Below are 24096 nucleotides of genomic sequence, written 5' to 3'. Positions count from 1 at the left end.
TAAGTAATGTTTTTAAGGAAAGAAGGAGCAAATCTCATCAGAGCACCCGCCAAGTACACACCAGAATATGTTTCTCAAGTGATTCAAGGCGTTGTATGCCTTGTATTGCTGGTTGGTCATACTATACTCATTATTTCTTGATGTTGGCCACGACTGGACTCTTAAATATTTTTATCTCTGCGTAGGCCACACACCGTGGAGTCCCTTTCAGATGCTTAAGTGGCTAAAAAAAACTTGATTCCAGACTTCTGCATCTAAAGAATCACACTGACAATACAGCAGTGGAAAAAAAACTAAAAGACAGACTGACAGCTTCTAGTCCTAGCTGGATTCTCTGAGAACCCGCTACAGGAAAATTAGTGAAATACCTCAGTGGAAAATCACTCTTGCAAAATAAAAAGGCATGAATGACATTCTTAGAATGAAGATGGCTTTATTGATAATTTAATAAAGTTCCAAGACAGTGGAAAAAAATAGATTTACATAAGGCACAAGAATGTGTAACAGGTGGTTTCAAACGGTGTGCACTGATTTTAGATCAAGGCCAAGGGTTTCATAAACACACAAATGGTCAGTTAGAAATCTGGGATAGTCAGTAAAAGATGGAACAGTTTGATCATTTTGATTTAGATCAAGACAATGTGAAAAGTAAACATAAGAACATAACAAAAACTACAAGCAACATCATGTAGGTGAGAAGCTTGGGTGTGATGTGAGGAACAAAACAAAACACAACACATTCAATTACTCAGAGATAGGTGACATAATAGAATGAAAGTGGAAGTGGTTCAAGACAAGCAGAAGCATAATATATCAATAGTAGTCAAGTGTAGCATCCACAGAAGCAAATGATAGACAGAAGTAAAGGAAGGACTTGGGAGATATGATATTGATTTACAAATCATCAGCATTTTCATAATTCATAGCATACTTAAAAATGAATCAAATGTGCGGGCAAGCTGTCTCAAACTGGACGAAGACCAAAAAGGCAACAGTTAAGACTGAATAACATAATTCAAAAAACAAAATGCAAAATATAGTTATACACTGGAGTCCACTTAAACCAAACACAGCGGAAAACCAAAAAGAAAATAGAATCCTATTTTTTTTACTATTCACTATTAATTTGGGCAATCTCTCTGAACTGAAAACAGGGCTGATCCGAAGTGAATCTGGGAGTCCCGCAGATTTTGGTTTAAGCGGACTCTACAATAGTGGTAATCACAATACATTCACAAGCACCAGTACTACTAGAATGCACTTTCCACACAGCCTCTTCTCTGAGGGTGACAAGTAAATGACAAGATCAAAGAGAGGGTTACATATGGTGGTGCCATTTGAAAGAAACTCATTTGTTACAAACAAATCTGCGTTGTCAGCTATATCACATAGAAGACAATCACCTCTTTAATGATCTAAATTGTGCTGATGGGGGCGTAAACACAACTCAAGTTTAAGTTTAAAGAAAAAAGGCACACAATGACTTAAGATAGCAATGCATGCATAGCCTATAACATAATTTGCCTTGCCTTCCAGGTTCTCTTATAAACTGAAAGCTAAGTAACACAATGAAGCACAATTCACTTGAATTCGCTTCACCAGACTTTAAGTCAACGAGTTATCCAACATTTCATACTACGAATGCTCAAGTCCAACATGCTTGACTTGTACATTTGATTTGTAGTAGAAAAAAAACAGTTACATATTTTTAATGCATGTCTTATTCACAATAAAAATCTGCATTGAAACCACCAGAGCACTTTATGTTAAAAATGAAAAATGTTGGGAATTACGAGAAAAACAAAATCCAAAAAGTACTTTATACAATCTTTTATGCCTCCATCGCCACAATCAAGATCATTAAAAAGACGGACTGCTTCATCCATGCCAGTCAGAGCCACTCCAGGCAGAGTGGGACACCAAGTCCGAGTAGTAAGACAAAATAATCACGGCCACATGCGAAATGACCTCATGTATATACAGTAGTCTCTCCCTAAGATCCCACCGTTTATGATCTCGGTTGGATAAAGATCCTATTGTTTTAAGAAAACATAATTTATACTACACAAAAATCATCCCTATGATCCCGCATTTCAGATAATAATTTACGAAACAAAAACCTGGGCGGGCGCAGTTAATCAACCAAGCAGTGAAAATTTAGTGATCATTGTATTGCCCGCATCGTGAATGTGATCACAGCTCCGTTATAAATCTCGATGAAACGGTACAATGTTTGCCCCAGACAGGATCACACAGATGTCTTTGTTTTCCTCAAACACCTCACCAGCATATGAGCTCACCACCTGGTCGTACACCATACACGTGTAGGTAGGGCCTACATGACCGCACAAAGTGGGATCACAGCAGCAGTTTCTAGAGAGACTGAATTTTAATTGGAGCGGTCAAAACGCAATAGAGGCGGGGGAACTCTCTTAGAGATAGAAAGCTGTAAATCTTGGACAGGTACAGGGGAGGAGCAACAAGATAGACGTAGATCTTGAGACTCGTGGTTGAATAAGTGGAAATTGCAAGCCTCATGCAATAGTGATTGGTCATCAACATTGCCCACTCTTTCCTCATCATGAGTCATAAACCCACCCCAGGGTCATGCCAGTTCATTTCCGAGTAAAGCAGAATCATTTCACAGATAGTGGACCTGATCATGAGTCACTGTGGATTCTCCCCTTGGTGCGTAGGGTAAGATCCCGTTCTCCAAATACCTCGCATTTTCCTTTCTCCCAACGACTGGGATCTTAGGCGGAGATTAATGTATTCAGCTATCAAGGCAAAGAGCCTAACCATCACACCATACATATAACTTTTGTTCCACTAGACAGAAGCTCAAGATAATAATTATTAATGAATATCCTAAGAAAACATGATGATAAAGACATGATATGATAACAGAAGACTATCGTCAATATCTCTCCCATTTTCTTGCTTCAAATTTCAAACAAATGCAGAGAAAAATTCTGGAATATACATTTTCTGAAGTCCAGATCAATGACCTCTTTTTCTAAATAGCAGAAAAAAATGTTGAGGTTAGCAGCATCTTTTGATGCTGATTTGCTAATGAGAACAAGTAAACTGTATGGGAACAACAAATCACAATGATGAATAATATGTACATGTAAATACAAAACAAAACTGTCAACTTACAAACCAAGAAAATGAATATTATTTATAGAAAAAACCCAACAAAAACAAAGAACAACCCCATTAAGACACTTTGCTGATCAGAGAATCACACAGGTCAGTGAGCTCCTTGTTTTCGGCCACCTGAAACAGACAAGGCCAAAAAAAAAAAATGCAGTGAGTAGTGAGATTAGACAAGACCTTTTCTGTCAAAAGTAGTGTGCTCTGAATGATCAATGAGGATGTTTTATTTGCAAAAAAGAGAGGAATCTGCTCCAATAACTATATCAAGCTGTCAGTGCAAAAGTCAATGTTCACACAAACTATGAGATTTTAAAAATTTCACTTGAAATGGCTTAAATTTTTCAAGTTCATCCAGCAATATCAAAAGGTAGTCTATTGCAATTTCTTCTATTCTTAGGGGAACCGTATTGTTCAGATAAGGCCTATTTTTCTTTAAAAACATAATGACCATTTCCTTTCAGGAGTCTCTAAATACTTTATATTAAAAGGTTCTCTGATTGTACTGACTAGACTTCCAAGATCTTGAAACTTGGGACAGGGTTGAATAACAATTTTTTTCAAGTATCAAACTAACTCTTTACTTTTTGAACACGCGATTTTCAGCACGTTTTTGAGAAATCTATTTTCGGTGAAATTTTTGCTAGCCAATGTAAACCACCCAGGATGTGCAGAAATAATTATAATAGTCAAGTCATATATCTAATCAAAGATTACTGGAAGCAGAAGCTGACAATAAAGGAATTGTGATTGTGTGACTAGTCTTTGTTGAGAAAGGGGTTCGGCAGAAATAATGAAAGAGATGAAAAATATCAATGAAAACTGACAGTGTTCTACCCTGGTTGCGGGATTTTCCAACTAACGCTGTGAACGCTGTCCATGTTTAAACAGTTAAGGCTTTCAATGGCTCAGTTATCATTTTTCAATACTTTAATGCAAGCAGGGTGATGATGGGATCTTGGAGTTAATCAACTGTATTTGAGAAGACCAGGTGCTCTTTTTCTTGTTCTCTGTGCCTCTGATAGAGATCAGGGGGTAACTGACAATAAAATCTTCACCTCTCTGTACAGCTGATTTTTATGTACTCGTCCATTTTATCGAGACAGAATGTAGAATCATCCCTTGTCTTACAGGAAACCACATCCCTTTTTGGAGGTACTCTTAAAATGTTAATATTGACTAGAAAGGCTTCAGTTTTGGGCCTTCTGTCTGTGGTGTAGGGCTTAGGTGTTTCATTGTCCCATGCAGGAAATCAGAGTTCCGATTCCCAGATGGGGTGAACTTTTATAGAGTTTTTCCGTTGGTATGTTGTATCCTGCTCAACCTGGGACAGCCCTGACAGGCAAGGTTGGAAGCCCTCCTTCTAAACGATCTAAATTGTGTCGATGAGGGCGTAAAAACACATACATTAATTATTTAAAATATTCTTTTTTTTTTTTTTGCTTTGGGTAGGGATCAATTTTGAATTTTGCACGGACAGTGGTCTAAAGAGTCCACTTTTCTCAATCTTTAGATCTGACAAGGGATGTTTAATGAGCAAGACTTCCACACAAGACTTCTACCATAGGATCAGGGGCTGTAGAAAACAACAACGTCGACTGAACTCCAGACCTTTGAGTTGACAGGCAAACACGATACCTGTTGCCTGTAGAACCACTGAGCACCACCCCTCCCCTGCCCGACTGGGTGCTCAATCCTAAAAGTCTTAGGAGCAGGGCCATGGAGAAAGCATGAGGAAAAATCTTTAAATCTATCAACTATCAAAGGTGGATGAGTTGAAGATCGAAACAGGCACTTTGTTACAACAGGCCATTTTGTGGGAATGTAAACTATAAGATCAATATTGGTTTCCAAACTGTGGCTTTTGTTCCTGGGTCACCAAAACAAATTCAGATCTACACGAGACAGAACTGAATTAAAACCCCCCCCCAAAAAACAAACAAAACAAAACAAAACAACAACCCCAAAGTTACCTTTTGTTGCAATGTTGATTCCAGTCTTGTCACATCCATTTCTTTTCTCTTCAAAGCTGCCTCAAGCCTTGTGATTTCAGCCTTGCTGGATGTCTCTAATTTGTTATACTTCTCTTCTTGCCTGAAATGACAATATATTTCTTCCTCCTTATTTGGTATTTATAAATCCTAACAGATGTCAGACAGCAAGAATCTCTTAAAGGAAGGTAAATTGGCCAAAAGCAGACAAAAGTTTTACTTTTGTTTTAAATATAAACATGATATGCTAACTCACTGGAGACGTTTCACGCCGCATTTGCGAGCACCAATATTTTCCTGAGAGGCGGTTCATGTACCCCCTGTGAGCACAAGTTTCGCGTTTTCTCCTCGTTAAAGTATGCGCGCAAAAGCTGCTTGAACCACCTCTTACCCTGCAGCCGACCTTTGTTTCGTTTCGTGCAAAGTTTCACCGAAATTGGCTGGAAACTTTTAGAGTTATCGACCGGGAAGGAAAGAAAGTCACACTGAGGCCCTACTTTCGTTTCTCTCTCTTTTTTTTAGTAGAGGGTTTTACGGCGCTCGCAACTGCATAAGGTCATATGAGCGCCAGAAGATTAGGTGTTACAAGAGAGTAACAAACATAAAAAAGAAGAAGGGGAGATAAGGACGATAGATGTTTGATAGGAAAGAAGAAGCAAACCACACCAGAGCACCCGCCAACCACCCACTTCATTTCTCTGACTGGTGTCTGTTCTCGCAACACTTTAGTAAGAGTTTTACGGCACTTGCAACACAATAAGGTCATATAAGTGCCAAAGATTAGGTGTTACAAGAGAGTAAGAAACACAAAAAAAGAAGGAGGAGAGATCAGGACGAGAGTTGTTTGATAGGAAAGAAGGAGCAAACCACACCAGAGCACCTGCCAACCACCCACTTGGCAGCACAAAAAGCAAACATTTTTCAAGTGTTTGACGACTTTGACAGTTCAGAAAATTCTGATTATGATATTTTAGGCCACGGGGATCCTGATTTCAATGTAAATGAGCATCAAAGCACTGATTCTGATAGACAATGTTCTAGATCTAGACTAAACTTTCAAATGCAAAATTCCGCTTTGGCTGGAGCCCTGCTTTTTTCACACTGAAGTCGATTAGACAGTTAATACATAAGGATTACCATATTGATTTCCTGCCTTTTCATGAGATTGGACTTTTGATTCATTTTGAAACAAAACACCATAAAAGACACACACAAGGTTAATTTTTTTTCTTTTTAAACAAGACATTACAATTAAAAATTCTGGCGAGGAACAAATTTTACCACATTTGAAAAAACCATTTCTAAAAAACTATAAATAAAAAAATAGAAGATATTGCCTTTCTGTTTTTGTGTGTCATAGTGGGCATGTTTAGTTCTGTTATGCGTGTAACAATAGTGGTTGTATGACTTTGGGAAGGGTGTTGTTTGAAATATTGAAATTCGCCCAAAAATGCCAGTCTTCAGCGCACATAGACACGCAAAAAGGCCCAGTCTCCAGTGAGTTAACCCCTCTGTTGCCTTATAATGTACCTGGTACGTCATGAAAATGCGCCATTTTTAGCGCTGTGCTGTTCCATGTACGTCACGGAAGTTGGCAAAACTTGCTGCTCCTGGTTGTCTATATGACATTACATGTACGTCACGTTAATAACCTGGCTCTAATTCTTCTGTGCAGAGTTTCAGCCACAAGCGCTGCATAGATTTGTATTTGGGAATAAAAGACTTGCATATCGGTACCAATTTTGCTAGTATTACTTAATTGCTAGGCTTGCAAGCGATAAATAAATATAGATCTAGGCTTGCGGGCGGCCGCATGCTCTCGTAAAATGTTAACGTCGAAATGACTTTAAAAAGGCAAATAAACTCACTTTTTGACTTAGATGTGCAGGTTATTCAAAATTATGAGTAAGAAGGGAGGAAATGGGGTATAAGTAAAGCGAGAAAAGTGACACAATCGAAGACCTGGTATCCAAAATATGTTACGAGTACGCTAGATCTAGACTGCGCGTCCTTTAGCACTGGGACATTAGTCTGCTGTCTTGGGTAACGAGCTAAGCTGAAAATCAGTGCAGATAGTTAGGAACATATAACCCCTGGCAACGAAAGGGTTAAGGACAAAAATGTGGATCAGCAAGCCATTTGATATTTAGACAAAACCCCGAGATATCCGAAGCTTGGTCTACATATGCAAACAATTGTGAATTAAGGAGAATAAGTCAAATTTCTCATCTTACGAATAAAAATGTTCTCCAGATTCTCATCTCAGCATTTCTTATATATTGAGACTTGAGTACTGTAATAATTCTCTTCTTGGCATCTTGGAAATGATTATTGACTGTAATAGTTCCAAAACAGAGCTACACAATTTAACTTCAAGAAAATCCCAAAATAACGCAACACACCTTTAATGATAAATCTGCATTGGCTACCAGTTAAAAGTTGGAATTGAATACAAAATTGCTCTTTTGTGTCATAAGTGCATGAACAACAAAGCCTCAAAACAGATGAGAATCTCATTAACGAGCAGAAAAGTTTAACAAGTCGGGTGGAAAGTTTTTTCTTCCTATGCCCTGAAGATTTGGAATTTTCTCACAAAAGAAATATGTTTTATAACATCACAGAGAGTTTAACATTTTGCAGTCACACAGCCAGCAGTACAAAATACCCCATCTGGTCACCCAGTCAGGAGAGTGACTGCAACGGGCGCCAGGTGACCGGAACGGATAATTTTCACCTGCGCCAAGTGACTGCAAAGTGTTAAAAAAAGCCTAAAGACACATTCGTTCAACACTACCCTCTGCCAGTAAATTTTGAATGCAACAATGTGAGTGTGTGTGTGTTTGTGTGTTAAATGGTCCCAAAATGTGAATTTTCTGCCTTTTGATTTGTCAGTTGAGTGATAATTCTGAATTGTATAGCCCTCAGAATCAGAGGTTTCCTAGAGATTAGGCACGACATAACTTCCCAGTATTATTATCATTACAGTTAGAAAAGTTAAAGATATAAATAGCACATACTCTGATAGCTTTGTTTTTGCTGTGTCCTTGATCTTCTTGGAAGTTTCCTGAACACTCTTGAACTTCTCTTGAGCACCTTGAACGGCTTGTGTCAGCACTTTCTCATTCTACAAAGAGAAAAAAAACAAAAACAAACAATAATCATAAGTCAACAAATCTGCTGAAATCTAATTGAAACTCCATGAACGTAATTATGCATGTAAACCCTTTAAACGTACCAAGGAATACCCTAAAAGGCAAAATACATTTCATTGTTTGTGTGTCAATGAAGACACATACACGGGGTATATATAAAAATTATCTTATTGATGGTACTGAGGGTAAACAGGTTAGATGAGAACACTAGATGGAGATACATGTAGCTTTTTCCTATTTTTCTGTTATTCTTACCTGTTGCCAAGATGATACAAAGCACAGTAATAATATAAATAAATCCTGAGCTTCTGTGCTTCAATATAACTTGAAACAAACAAGACTCATAAACACAGTGTTAGAAGGATAATTTACGATGCCCACCTTTGCAGCTTTCTCCAGAGTGGCCTTCAGTTTGTCATAGCGATGTAAGAGGTCATCAAAAGACTTTTCCAGTTCTTTATTATCTTGGAGGTACTGAAGGGAAAAAGAGAGTCAAGGCTAAAGAAAGTAAAACTGCAACTAAATCACGGCTTACTTTCAATTACAGTGGACTCTATGATATTAAAGGAAACTGGCTCAATAAGTGAACTGACATTTCCTATAACCACTCTATCTTTTCATCTGCATATAAGGTTTTTTTTCCAGAAGATGTTTTACGGAGCTCGCAACTGCATAGGGCCATATGAGCGCCAGAAGATCAGAGGTGTTACAAGAGAGTAATAAACAAAAAAAAAGAAGGGGAGATAAGGATGATAGATGTTTAATAGGAAAGAAGAAGCAAACCACACCAGGGCACCCGCCAACCACCCAGGCATATATGTTTAAATTCTGTACGACATACTGCAATTGATAAGAAAAGGGTGCACAAAGTACAGTACTTGTGTATAATATATCTAATATTATTCCAGAGAAGTAAAACTACCTTACAGCCTAGTTTTTCGAATGTTCATTTACATTTTCTTTGCCAGTGATAAGAGCATCTGTCACACATGAAACTTACAAGTTCACCCTGCTTTGTTGCCTGGGACAGCTGCACATTCAGCTCCTCTTTGTCCTCTGAGAAAGCACAATAAAAACTTCATAGAAACAAACATCCAGGCACCTAGGGGATTATCAGAAATATGGCAACCTAGTCTCAATAAATAGAAACAATCTATAACATACACCAAGCAGTTCTCTCAGATGTAATGTTGTAAAGATCGTTACTAACCACATTATGCCCTCACCACAGAAATACCTGCAGCTTGCAATCATTATGTATGTAAAAAAGAATGTCTTAAATCCTCTTTTCTCGTAGTAAGAGTCATCAAGTTGTTCAAAATAGAAAAGCAAAATACCCATAATGACATAATATTCCATAAGGTAATAGCAGTTCTCACCAATAATGATGTTTAAAAAATTGTTAATGTCAATCATGCTACCTTTAACCCCGTACCCTCTGGTACAGGGCCATCATGAAGAATAAACTGCAGTTTTATATGATAAGTTTCATTTCGTGTTTTGTCTAAGATTTGAGAGTGGGTGTGGGGGGAGCAGCCAGAAAAGCTGTTGCAAGAGCTATGAATCTCTTATTCTCTTTTATAATGTTTTACAGTCAAACACTGCATACACATATCCATCAAAAACAAGTCTGTACCTGTCTGCATGGGGTCCTCATGTTGCAACAAGCAAGAGTTATTATTACAGACACTTTGGTTACTATTTCCAGTGGGCCTACTGACTAACCCTCAGTTTTTACTCTAATCTAGCTTAGCAATCTTTGGGTTTCTTTCTCTAAGTGCCTGCTGACTATAAAATGTTAAAAGGCAACAGAATGTAGGGAAACAAAAGGCTTTTATTTCATCCAATGTTACTTACTGGTGAAATGGTATAGGTTTAACGCCCCTATCAACACTATTAGGTTATCTAAGAGGCATTACTTACTGGTCAGCTGCTTGATGATTTCATCAAATTCATTCATCAGTTTCCTGGTGATCAGAGAGACAGAAAACAAGTTTTTAAACAGGACAATGTGAAATCTTTCCTTACTAAACGAATAACTCCCATAAACACATCAAATTTTAGCCCTGGTATATAAGAATGGGTTTTTGAAATAGTGTTTTGCAAGATCATATGTGTCAAGACGCAGTGAAATCAGGCGCTCCTCAGTTTTGGGGCATATGGAGTTATTGGTATCATCTTAAAGTCTGTTCATCTGCTTTGCTCTGGATGAAAAAAATATAAATTTATCTTTAATAGAAGTCAAGATATTTGCGACTGAAGGAGATACGGTCGCCAATTTTCAGAAGTAAAATTAGCGAGCAAATGGCCGCCAAAGTTTGGTGGCTTCATAAAAGTGTTTCTGAATGAACATACAAGGTGTGGAGCCAAAAAACAAAAATTAGAAGAAAAAAAATCCAAACTGACGGAAAAATGCCTGTTTCTCCAATTTCTGTGTTTTGACGAGCGCCTGATTTCACCACGCTGCCTCACATATGCATTTCAATATTTGAAATTCTCTAATCGTAGTTACTGCTTGCTCCACCATCACTAGTTTATTTGTATAAATATAGCACTCTTCATTCAAGTATCAGGAACAAGCAGATCAATTAGAGAAAGGGGACGGGACGTCAGCTATGTTAAAGTTGGGAACAACCCATAATTGAGTAAGAATTGTCCTCCTTATAGAGAAATCAACAAGAGAGACTCTCATAGGTTTTGTAAAAGGCGAACATTTGTCGATAAAATTGACTAATCAAATGAGTTCAAATGTATCTATAATAAAACTACATCGACTTTTGAAACAGCATCTGAAATCAATTCCCTTTAAGTTCATATTCTCTTCCTACAGATTTCTGTCCACAAAATCCGGATATAAAGAGTATTAAGAGAACAATTGAGGGAGAGAGCGAGAGATGGGAAGGAAGAGGGGAAACAGCCTTAATAGTAAAAATTAATTCCTTTCGAACTTCAGGATGAAAATCAAACCTGAAAGCAGGTGGAGGGATCTGAGGCAAAATTTCCTGTGTATCTACACATCTACATTCTTAAATAACAGACATGTGAAATGACAATCACAATATCATAACATATTTATTCATGAGATTAAAGACTCACTGTGAATTGCCAAGACTCTGCTTCTGAGCTTTATTTTTTTTGGTCAAGCTATCCATTGCTTCCTTAAGCTTTGCCTTCTCTTCTTCAGCAGTGGCCAGTAGGCTAGTCTTTTCCTTCTCCACATCTGCCAGTCTGGCTGCATTCTTTTCCTGCTGTTCCTTGAGCCTCTCTTGGAATTCCCTATCCTTTTTCAGCATGAGCTCTTGATACTGAAGGGTCAAATTACTGCGGATATTTTTCAAGTCACTTTCTGTGTACTTTGGCATCTGGAACAAATGTAAAAGAGCATGAGGCCTTTGATAGTCAAGACTGAGAAGTGTAGCCGCACATAGAGCATGACAGCAAGGTTACCCATATGCCACCCATAACTCCAACCTAGAAACCAATACGGCGGAACAAAACCAACTTTTATGCAAATGATCAAGTATAAACAGCATCTTCCTTTCTCATTTCAAGGAAAAATTCTGAAAACTTCCATTGTTTGCTTCTTGAAACTTATTCATAGGCTCATCGCAGTGAATAAAAACTTCCAAAAATGTACATGCTAATAAATTCCATCGACACAAGCTACAATGACTTGACACTTTCCAAATATTTGTCTGAATTCACTTCAAAAACTGACCAGAAGTTATGAAGGTCAGCAGAAACTCAGAGAAACTCAACATCCTTATTGACAGAACACAACCCCAACAAGTAGAGGAATTCAAATATTTATGAAGTATCTTCACACAAGATGGGCATATGGACAAAGTGATAAAAACAAGAACTAAGAAGGCAAATGCAGTGACCTACCAGCTAGCATCTCTGCTCAGTCACAAGAGCATCCCAATTGAAGTCAAAACCCAGCTTACCAATGATCAATTCTATCTTCATACCAACTTTAACATACCAGTGCCATATATGTGGTCCCTAAATAAAGCACAAGGAAAAACAAATCAATGTAAGCGAAATGAGGTGTCTCTGCAAACCATCGGTGTCACCAGAAAAGACCGCATCAGGAACGACACCATATGCCCACAAGCCTGAATACAACCACTTATGAATTTCATATAGCATGAAAGAATCAAATAGTTCGGACATCTAACCCGAATGCCCCAGAAACAACTAGCAGCAAGAGCTTACCACACCCGTGAATCTGGCTTCCAATCAAGAGGAAGACTAAGTAAGACCTGGCTGGATGGGGTCCTGGAACAACATGATCTATCACAGACGCCACACACTTAGCACAGGACCGAAACATGCACATCCGCTCGACATCCTAAGGATACCAGAGGGAGGGGGAAAACCCCCCCCCAACTAACCTGCTAAGACATAATTTTGTTACAGCACTCGTAGAAGAAGAATATAATTACAAACTTGTTGCATTTCATGGGAAGTATTTGACCTACCTCAACGACATCCACCAACTTTCCCTCTTTGCTTTCTTCGGGTAACAAGTTGTCAGATAAAATCTGGTGGAAAAAAAACCAACTTAATAGAATGGAAAATATGATGAAGCCCAGGGTGCAATACAATTATTAACATTTGTGGTATTTCGCTTTCGCTGAGTGAAAACTTATAATAAACAACATAGAAACAAAAACAACCAAAGATGTAGATAATATATACCACAGTGCAAGTTGAATTCTAAAGAATGTATAGAAAAAGAAAACCCACATTTTTCTTTGAAAAAGAATCAAAGCATGTGTTTCTTATTCTTCTAATAAATTAAATAAGATAAGAACAGGATTGTTAAGTATGTTTTACTTTTAGTTATCAGGCAACTTATATATTTTAAAAAAATCTTATACTCAAGAAGCCACCAGGATTTGAGAAAAAACTTAATATAGTGAGTACTTACTGAGGCCATACCATCTCCGTCATTGTCCATGTCGAAGTACATGTCTACCTGGTTGGCTGGAGTTTCTTCTTCTATGGACAGCTGGCAAGTGCTGTGCATTTGTCGAGTCAGAGTTCTCCTCCTAGACACTTTAGGCGGAGTGCCGAACAAACAGACACTTTCATCTGAACTGGAAAGGCTAAAATATTCAAAATATAGGATTAGTTGTCTCAGTGGCTACACCCTGACATAACACAAAGCCATGATACAAAAAATTAGAAAGCGAATGAAAATGATAAAGTCTGTCAAAAAGTGTGTACAATCACACCTCCACAAAGTAAATCGTATTAAACTTGAACTTAAAAGCCAAAGGCCAGCTTATGGAGATGGTGATGGAAGTAGCCTGTTGTGTTCTAGAGTAAAAGCAATATCTTATAGAGGTCAATTACATAAAAAAATAATAAGAATATCACTCACAATCCGGACTTATTCTGTTTCTTGAAAATATCAGAAACACGAGTTCCTTTTTGAACTTGACCTGGAAAAGGTAAAGGAAAAAATAAAAACAACAGATGTATTATGACAAAGGATTTTGGCATTATTCATGACCAATATCATAAATATTGTTAATACAGAGTCACAAAGAGGGTTCAGATCAGAGATTCTTGGGAGAGTTAATAAAAATATACGCACTTTTAGGGAAAAAAGGACAACACATACATTTCGAGGGCAAATCTGTTACCAACTATTCTTTACACCAATTTGATATGAACAATGAAAAAAAACCCCAAAAGCCTGGGAATGAACTGCAAAGAGTATGTGACCAACATACTGCGGATTGTGAGAGAATGAACTGCAGCTGACTGTCACCACAAATATCCACGGTAAAGGTAATATAAATATATGACGTGGATAGTGTTTTACACATCCCTGATGCCGTCTCAGGACTTTTAGAGAATCTTGCTAAATTCCCAAAAAACATAAGCTGCATAGGATTCATACGAATAGAAAGGAAGCAAAAAGACTTTTTTTTCCCCATGTGGAAAAAAAAATAAAGGTCACAAGCAGGCTTGTAACTGAATGGAAGTCAAAACAGTTCTGTTCTACACTTCATAAATACAGTTATGGTGGGAATGTGCCCTAATGAAACCCTTTCATTATCAGGGATAACTGAAAAGTTATAAACAACCAGACCAAAAGTAAACACATATTATACACAAAAATAAATCAGTAAATCAGTATGTGACACTTACCCGGACTGGAAGGTTTGGCAAAAGATACTTCCAACCGATGCTCTTGAAGAGGATCAAACTTCAACAGAACAGAACCTCTCTTTACATCCACTGACTGGAAATGAGAAATTCAAGAGTACAGCCCAAATTAAAAACACCCCTTATATTATCAGAGAGAAAAAAAAAAAACTGGCAAAAATATTCCATACCCACCTTCCCCTTAGTATGGCCATCATTATGATCTTTCCAATTTCTCATCTTGTAAAACTATTTTCATTAACCCATTTAGACAGTTGTGTACCTATATTCAACATGACACAACCTATCAGGACATCCTAATGACCACAGTAGCAGATTTGCGAGTAGCTCTGAATCATGTCAAAGCTTTCCTTCTTCTGGAGCACAAAAATACAGTAACTGTTGAACAGGACTTAGTGGCGAGGGACTACAAGATTGACCTACACAACAGTAAGGCTTGAAAACAACCAAGAACAAGAGTATTCGGGAAACCTGTTAACCTGCATATCTGCCTACTCTTTGTCAAAATGGCGACGGACTAATATGGTGTTCTAGACTGCCTTCTTTCTTTGATTGAGAGGAATCCAGGAAAGCCATGGATACTGACTTTCTAACTATTTTGCAGTATATATATAAAAAGTACTAGTTAAATTGGGCACTTACACTGCTACTGTGAGCTTTCTCCAATTGATCCAAAAATGCAGGATCAGCAAACGCTACAAGACAAAAAAATAAAAAGATGATATTAGAACAAAATCACAGTCCACGCTAAAGAATAAGCTTCTGTAAAGCTGATAGCTCTCATTAGTGGATATGAGGGAGAGAATATGGGTAGGGAGCGGCTACAGCTTGATGAACACATTTATTGTTCCCGCAAAATTGCGGAAAATGATGGTGTCAGTTTTGTATCCTGCATGAGTCATACTTCTGCTTAATTTTTATGGACATTAGTTAGTTTTGTATTTATTTGATATTTCTTCAAAAAAAAATTCTCCAACATTTCAAACTTCAAAATGAAATTTTACAGACTGACATTGCTGGAAGTTAAAAGTTAAATTATAATTGAAATTACTAATGTTGGGGACAGACAATTCCGCGACAAATGGAGAGAGAGAGAGAAAGAGAGAGGAAAAAAAGTTTACATAAATGATATAAAAACAAACCTTGAGTGGCTGGAACAAATAGTTCTTCGTCCTCTTTTTTGGGCATACCATCTCCCTTTGGTTCATTTTGAGCATTGGCACCAGTGATGGCATCCAATTCTCCACTGCCTTCAGTAGCTCCATATGCATTCTCAGTAGGACCTACATCCTCTGATCTCTCATCGAGATTACTATCGAATTGTAAGCTTACAGGAGGCCTTAAAGTCGATGCTGTACTTCCATGAGACAATGGTGTGGATGGAGCTTTATCAAGATGATGAATTTTATCAACTGAGACATTCCCAGGATTTTCCTTCTTGCTGACATCCATGCTTTCCTCTTTTTGGGGGGGAACATGTTCTGAGACAGAAGTAGCAGGAGCAGAGTCACTTGAGGCACTGACATCAGTTTGGTTTTCCTGTGACTCAACAACTGTTTGTGGAGGTGAGTTTGCGAGTTGTGATTTCGTTTTGAAGGGATTGTCATCACATTGTACAGGTGAGTTTGGTATCTGACGTTTTGTTTTGAACGGATTGTCATCTACTAATTGAGGCGAGTTTGGAAGTTGAGATTTTGATTTAAACGGATCATCTTCAGGCTGGCAGGTGGAAACATCAGCGTCAGAGGAAGGGAGAGAGAATACCTGACTTGTATCTGCAACATGATGTGAATTGGTCAGTTGTGATGAGGGCTTGAAAGGATCCGACGTATCTTCCATCTCCTCAGCCATGGCAGCATCATTCTTTTCTGTTGTAATAGCACTTTCGTCAGAATCAGAAGACAGAGTTTGAACAACTGGGGATGTGGTCTGTTCCTTCTCTGGGTGGGAGAGATTCACATGAGCCCCAGTCGTATCCATTTCAACAACTGGCACCAAATCCTCAGCAGTCACTGCCTTGGGCAAATGGCTAGGCTCTGGAGTATCCAGGATATTATCAGAACACTGGGATCCTTTTGTACTCTCTGGACAAGCAGGAATACTGATGACATCTGTCTCCATTTTCTTGTCCTTTTCTGGTGGGGAGAGGTTTGAATTATGGGAACTTTGTTGTAAAGATATTTCAGTATCAGTATTTGCTTCTGCAACTCCAGCATCTTGTGGTGTTGAAGAATCAGTGCTTGTTTCTTGCAAAACTGGTGAGTTAGCAACCTGAAATCTTGGCTTAAATGGATCAGCATCAACCTCTTTTTCATCCCCACCTCCTGAGATTTTACTGGGGATAGGAGAGTTTGCTAATTGACTTTTTGTCTCAAATGGGTTGACATCTAAGCCCTGCACTGTCTCCTGAGCAGGTGATTCTGTTTTACTGCATTCCATTGTACTGAAGTGGGAAGAGGCATAACTTTCTTTTCCATCATTGTCTTTCAATGTCTCACCCGGAACAGGAGAATTTGCTAACTGAGTTTTTGTCTCAAATGGATTGACATCAAGCAGAGTTTCTTCCTGGTCAGCTAAATTTGTTTCATTGATTAGTGTTGTACTACTCAAGGAAGAAGAGTCGCATTCTATTCCATTACCATCTTCTGTTGCCTTGTTAAAAATAAGGGAGTTTGCTACTTGAGATTTTGTCTCAAATGGATTGATATCCAGGCCACTCGCAGTTTCCACTTTCCCAGATGACTCAGTCTCAGGGGCAAGCGTTGGAGGGGAAATGGTTTCTTCTTTGACCTCATCATGTGTACTTTCAGCAGCACTAGTAGTCTGCAACCTGTCCACCCCGAGGACTTGACCATGAAGCTCCTCTTGTTCAAGACTTCCTGTCTGCCTGTCACAAACTGCTGGTGAATTGGCAACTTGATGGGAAGGTTTAAAAGGGTCAACTGTTAGGTCCGCTGTATCTTCACCACAAACATCTCTGATGTTCTCAAGAACCAGGGCTGAAGGGGAAATTACCGACTCACTTTCTGGCTCAAATGGCACTTTAAGCACCCCATCAGAGGAAGTATTCAGCACAGAGTCTTGGACCAATGCTACATTGTCTGGAGAAGCAGACTTAGAGAGAACTGGTGAATTTTGCAATTGTTTGCGACACTGAAAGGGGTTATCAGTGAAGACCTCAGAGTTCTCAGTTGCGATTTCAGCACATTCAGGCGTAATTTGAGGATGAATTGAAGAATCAATTGCTTCCTTATGTGGTTTACTGATTTCAGATGATTCAGTTCTCTCATTAACTGGAGTTATTTGAATTTCATTGTCAGCATCTGGAGAAGAATGTGCAGAAGTTGAATCCTCTTCCTTTTCATGTTCAGACGAGTTTTCTGTCTCAGTAGGTTTTGCTTCTAAACTGTTAGCTTCGGATGGTCTAAAACTGTCTGAAACAGACAAAGGTGTAACTGTAGGGGAATTCATCAACTGTTTACTGCATTTAAAAGGATCTTGGCCTGACTCTACAGACATTTCAGCAGGGGAAGAATGTGCCTGTTCTGGCTCACAATTCTCTTCTTGAAGTTGCAGAGCGTCATCATCTTCATCTAATGCAGAGTGAAAACTGTCATCTGCTTCAAGTTGTGTTGTTTGTGCTGTCCCCAAGTTGGCCCCTGGGAGAACATTTTGGTTCACAACTTCTGTCTGTGTAGTTCCAGCCTGAGGTGACTCTACAGACTTTGGTGTGATGTCCAGCTCTCCAAACAGAGACGCCAGCTCATCCACTGCTGAGGCAGTCTGTTGTGCTGCTGGTTTGTCAACAGGACGCGGCCTTGGAGAGTCGCCATTCACAGCAGCGTCAGAGAGCCTGGTGGAGAAAGACGTTTTTCAATTAGTTAAATGATTTAAATATATTGAGGTAAATAATAACAAATATGAACACATTTGAAACAACAGGTTGAGTGTCATCATGATCCAACAACATTTATATAAGGGCTATATAATACATTCCTATTAATATAAAAGGTAAAAAAGATAACTTAGGCTGAAATGATTCACAAAGGTATTCATAAGACTCCAATAAGAACAAAGCAAACAACCTATATATTTTTTCAAGTTGAATATTACTCAACATCACAATCCAAAGATCTTAAAAATGAAATGCAATAAAAAGAACCAAACAACATACAAGAAATTGCAAAAAGGGAAGAAAAACGGAAACATCAACATCTAATGACTTTTCAAATCACTTATTCGTGCATACCCAAATGAAAAAGAGCACAAGCAAGAGGACCAGTAAAATTTTCCTTGTGACCAAAGTGCAGCATGAATCAATAGCTAGAAAATTTACCGAGTTCTAAAACACCATAGCAATCAAACAACATACTAGGAATGTACTATTGCTTTGGCTTTTCAAAATATCTTATATATCTTTTTCTCTCTTTTAAAAATAATATGAAAAGCTATTAGTTTCTCTCACCACTTATTAGCTTGTTCATATACAGGGAGTGATGAAATCAAAGTATCAAGAATATCCTTAGCATGCTCAAGATTCAAAGCATGATCTTGTTTGGTCACTATGCTGGTACGCTCGATCCAACGCTCAGCAGAATCTAGTTGCCGGATGTACGTGAACGGTGATGATGTTGGCGTCTTGTTATCTTTCTCTTGGGTCTGAAAAAAAAAAAAATTCCATACTAGCTTGAAGTCTACAGATAGAAGAACAAAAACCCCCCCAAAAACAAGAAGAAAATTTATAGTCAGTCAGTACATTAACATTCAGACTACACAGCGATAAAATAATTAAGAACACAGCTTTCTCAAAACAAGATCTCTCTGTCGTTATAAACTTTATTGTAAAGTAGATCTGAAAACATTTAATTATGTAAAATCACTTCAGATCTGTTTGTGACCCTTAAGTTCTTCATAGGCTGCTGTTCAATAATGGAAAGTAAAGAATCTGTTCCAATAGTAGAGAGGCTTAAATCTAAAAAGTAGAGGATTTATTAGTATGAGTCATAGATACTACAAAAACTAGGTCAAGTAAAAGAGAGTACTTTTTAACTCTTTCAGTATGCAAAGGATTCCACAATTTAAGTCTCAACACACCCAATTGATGGATTCGTTTGTGTGAGCAGTCAAACTATTTGTAATTGGCCAGAGAATCTTAATATAGGTGAAAATAGGTAGTAAATGTAGGACAGGAACAGGTGTGGATCTCGGAGTTGAGGAAATTTGTACCCCCAGAATGCCACTTGACTGGCGGAACCTAAAATGCCACTTAAGTAACGAACTGGAATCAAAGATTAATGTAAATAACACATCCCTAAAATAGAGGCAGACCAGGGGATTGTCTGCGATGCAGTAGTAGTTTTTATTATGAAGTTGCGTTAATAACATTTTTTATCTTTTGGCTAATTATTTAACAAGTTTTTGTTTATACCTAAAGTAAAATTATCACTAGTCCAGTATGGATATCTCAAACATGGAAGTAGCTGACAAATGTGTTTGGCTCATCCGTAATTCGATTAAACCAATAAAACGGAAAATAACAGATATATTCAAGAAAATCAGGAGAAGCCACTGTGATGATAAAATGGACAGAAATTAAATCATAGCCATCATGAAAAGTATGTATGTGATATGTGGCATTGATAGCGGTTAGACTATCGGACTTGTAAATGTAGTAATTGTGAGATTGCGGGTTTGGTTCAAAGTTGTGTCCTTGGGAAAAGCACTTTATATATCATATGTTCCCATTTAGCTGGGTCCTATTGGAGATAATAAACGTTAATTTGGGAGGTCTGGCCTCCTAAAAATAACTTCATAGTGTTGCAAGGGGTGTTAAACCTGTATGATTTTGCATTTCACACCCAGTATTGATAGACGGAAAGGATGGATGGATAGATAGTGCATAAATGTGTCTTATTTGGGGTCAAAGGTATTCATTCCAGGAATGGCGTATTGTCTGAGCTGTCCATGAATTTGAGTTTTGCATGTTTGAGTTATCTGTGCTCGACTGTACTAAGAAAAATCTTACTAAAGGGGCCAGAAACACCCTCTGCAATGTATATGAGCATATTCATGGTATACAATCAAATTTACAGTAAAAAAAAAAAAAGATTGAAAAGAAAGAAGAATGGAAAAAAAACACAGCAGCAAGTCAAAACAACACTTTACATTTATGACAAAAACATACCCTTGGAGTACCAGTAAGACGTCTTTCATCATTGACTGGTTTCAATGGAGACTTGCATGGGTTGGAGGCTCTTTCAAGAGAGTAGACTTTGGGGAGATTTTCAAGAGCATTCTCATCAGTTGGTATCTCCATTTCTCACCCTTATGAAAATATACGGAAGAGAATAATTTTAACCAAAAAAAAACCCAACAATCCCCTGCCCCATTTACCCAAAAAACACCCCCAAAACAACCAACAACTAAGTACAGTAAAGTCTGGATATAATTAATATGAACTTCTTCGGACCAGAGAATTTCTTCATGTTAAGGAGAGTGTTAATGAAAAGAATAATAAAGCATTTTATGCAGAACTGCCAACTTTTGAAAATAAAAAAACAACAACAACAAAAAACTTATTCCAAGCTTAAACAGATGCCTTGACCACACAAAATGAGGTTTCAAGGGAAGTTGTAAGTATCAGTTTCCGTGATTGTTTTTCATGCTACTACAATCATTGTACTCATTCTAGCCTGAACAAAAACAGTATATAACCAAAATATAAAACTGATATTATATTTATAAAAAAGATATATCCGAAGAAAAAAAAGACAATCGCAATCTCAATTATAAATTAGAGATGGTTGGCAGCTTCCCAGTGTCTCTTTTGCTTGAAACAAAGCCCCTCTCTCATCACCATGTGGGAAAGAAAACTTGATTGGGGGGGGGGGGGGGGGGGGGGGGTGACCGTGTCTTGTGTGTGAGCTAACATTGCCATTGTTGTGAATGAAAACATGGGAAAAGGGTCATCTAGGTGGGAGGAATGATGATGGCCCAAAATTCCTTCTTGCTTTAGGTTAACCAGATTTGCTGAAACTATTTAGTTGTGTGTTAAGAAAAGCTGCACTACACAGAACAACAAAGACGATGGAAAATTTGAAAAACCCTTGTTCTTTTGTATTTAAACAGTGAAAAATGATGAAATGCTGTGACATTATATACAACTTTGTCACACTTCAACTTTTATAAACAAAGTCTACTGTACGGTAGGCCTACTCATACACCAGAAAACTACAGCTTCTTTCTTCATGACAGATCAATTCAGCTGAAAACAAGGCATACAGACACATTGGATAGGACTGTCAAGCAACAACAGACCTGTTTCTTCTCACAAGAAACACAAGGTGCAGGGCTCCCCTTTACGCACAAATGTGCGTATATTACGCATTGCACCTGCAGATTACCCCCTTTAAGTTTTGGTTGCACGTGAACTTTACTTTTTATAATTTCATTTCGGGGGTTTGCATACGCTTTAATGTAGGTGGTGTGCGTCTGGCAAGAATCATTTCCCCCCTTCTCTATCCCAAAGCCGAGTCAATGATTTGACGACACACTCACACACATGCACGACAGTCACCTTCTCTGTCAGAAGAAGTCGACTAGTCGACCTACTTATCAGCGGCGTGCAGTTTTGCGGCAACACAGGTTGCTTTAGCACAGATGCTCCACACACATTCTGGTCGCTCACATTTGCCGGTGTCGTGCCTTGAGTTTACCCCTGCCGTGAGATTACCCGATCCTTCTTTAACACACTAGTCACTAGTAAACATGAATTGTCCGTCATTGAAAGTGTGGAAAGACTGGAATGAACCCTGGGATGGCCTTGAAGAATAATGAATCAATTTATTTTCCGAACCTGCCTCTCATCCCTGCCCTAAATCTCAAGCATCCCGATTTTGATCACGAGTAGTCTGATTTTTTTGGTTTAATTTTTTGTTCTGCCTTACTCTTGCCTTCTTTTCTGTCATGGGAAGCACTCGTTAAATTGTTTTCAAGTAAATATCAATCCTAATTGCCAAAACATCAAATCATTGAGAAATACAGGGGGCATGCCCCCTGAAACCCCCCATATTATTGTACTATTTTCAAACATCAATGATTTGTGGCGAAAATGAAGACCATATATTCATGTAGATGCAAAAATTACTAAGTACTAGAAAAGAAGTAGATCTATACACGTGAACATGAGACGGGTGCATATATAAGTTAAAAAAAAACCCAGCACAGGACAAATATTTATTATTTTCATTCCGGTTACCGTGTTAGATATACAGAGACTAGGTGCCCGGTAACGGTTACCGTGTACGTAGATACTGAGACTAGGTGAGACTAGATCTAGATTCTAGGTGCCCGGTTACCGTGTACACGTAGATACTGAGACTAGATTTAGAGATCTAGATCTAGTTGCCCGGTCACCATGTACGTACACACTCCGTTTTCAAAAAGTTTTTGACTTTGTGTTGACTTTTTTTTGGTTTCATTTTTGCAATTCGAGTTCAAGTCAGTGAGAATTACAGACGCATGAAGTATGAAGGACTTTCGTAGTCGTAATGAGCGGCCACTATAACAAACACAATAAAGAAGAGATCTAGATCCAACCCTAGTCTAACCCAAACCCTACTAGAATCTAATCTAGACGTCTAACCTAGCCGGTTTCCTTACAAGTCTCATTCATAGTTGTGGTCGCTCGTTACGGAAGTCCAATCCAACGGCAACGGACTGGAGAACTCACCGCAGATTTTCTCGCCTTGGCCTTGGGTACAAATGTGTCTGATCAGTGATGACAGGGGTTTTGATCCACGCTAGATCTAATTGAAGTAAGGACTAGAATTTAGTTTTAATGTTACGAGCTCGCCTCTTAATCTAGATCTACGCCGTCTGCATTGCTTGAAGAGTAGAGTAGACTACGTCGTAAGTTGTAAGCGTAAGTTTGAATTGAATCTTCCGCTGGAAACGGCACTATATCGATACCAATCACTCGATACCGTATATTATTTTTAACGACTATTGGAATTGATAATGGTATCGAAGACTTTTATTTTGCTTATGAAAGGATTGCAATGGGAAAAATAGAAGAAATCAAGGTCGAGATATCCCAATTTATACATTATTTATAGGATAGAGTTAGATAATTTGAACAATTAAATGATAGGAAAAGACCAGGATATGTAGGTACAGTATTTTTTTTAAGAGCCTGTTTATTATTTTAGGGAAATGAGTGGCGGGACGATCTGTGCTAGGCTTTGTGTTTGTTCAGACCTAGCAAAAGAAGAATATTTGAGAATTTTTGTGTATAGGCCTATGCCTATGCATAACAGACAGGATTATGATGGGATAGGGCCTAGATATGTTTCGTCTAGGTTCTAAGATTTAAATAAGTTTATACCTATGATGATATATAGGCCTCTCGATTATCTCTATTGTTGTCATTATGTGTTGAATAAATTCAATACAATAAGGCACTGCGGCAGCTGCAGGTATTTGGGCGTATACGTCTCAAAACTAGTAAGTTTTAGAACACTTTGATGATAGGAAGAAATGAGGAAAGACAACGTTGTAACTGATGATCACCATTCATTAAAGTCTGCTATTAGCCTATACTATACATTGTA

At 38.2% G+C, this 24096-nt stretch overlaps 1 protein-coding gene across 1 annotated transcript; it reads right to left on the bottom strand.

Annotated features, from left to right (window-relative positions):
- Positions 1 to 416: 416 nt before the first annotated feature.
- Positions 417 to 23390, bottom strand: LOC101855124 (transforming acidic coiled-coil-containing protein 3). The gene is made up of 16 exons (XM_013085999.2): positions 23217 to 23390; positions 20670 to 20809; positions 18951 to 19144; positions 15628 to 18338; positions 15128 to 15180; positions 14468 to 14561; positions 13692 to 13752; positions 13236 to 13413; positions 12784 to 12846; positions 11396 to 11661; positions 10223 to 10266; positions 9300 to 9355; positions 8681 to 8773; positions 8165 to 8271; positions 5130 to 5250; positions 417 to 3279 (listed from the first exon to the last, which is right to left on the bottom strand). The coding sequence occupies exons 2-16, from the start codon at positions 20799 to 20801 to the stop codon at positions 3220 to 3222; spliced, it is 4233 nt and encodes a 1410-aa protein (XP_012941453.1). The 5' UTR covers positions 20802 to 20809; positions 23217 to 23390; the 3' UTR covers positions 417 to 3219.
- Between the last annotated feature and the right edge of the window lie 706 nt (positions 23391 to 24096).

This window comes from Aplysia californica, unplaced genomic scaffold (assembly GCF_000002075.1).
Source record: "Aplysia californica isolate F4 #8 unplaced genomic scaffold, AplCal3.0 scaffold00425, whole genome shotgun sequence".
Lineage (NCBI taxonomy): Eukaryota > Metazoa > Mollusca > Gastropoda > Aplysiida > Aplysiidae > Aplysia > Aplysia californica.
The sequence above is the reverse complement of the archived record's forward strand: the minus strand, read 5'-3'. Positions and strand labels throughout refer to the sequence as shown.

Bases quoted from the DNA above. Each gene is read 5' to 3' on its own strand.
- LOC101855124 (XM_013085999.2), bottom strand. From the start codon at position 20,801: ATGGAGATACCAACTGATGAGAATGCTCTTGAAAATCTCCCCAAAGTC. The intron at 18,339-18,950 runs GTGAGAGAAACT...TTTCTCCACCAG, and splicing joins TATGAACAAGCTAATAAGTG to GCTCTCTGACGCTGCTGTGA. The intron at 13,753-14,467 runs GTAAGTGTCACA...TACCTTTTCCAG, and splicing joins TGCCAAACCTTCCAGTCCGG to GTCAAGTTCAAAAAGGAACT.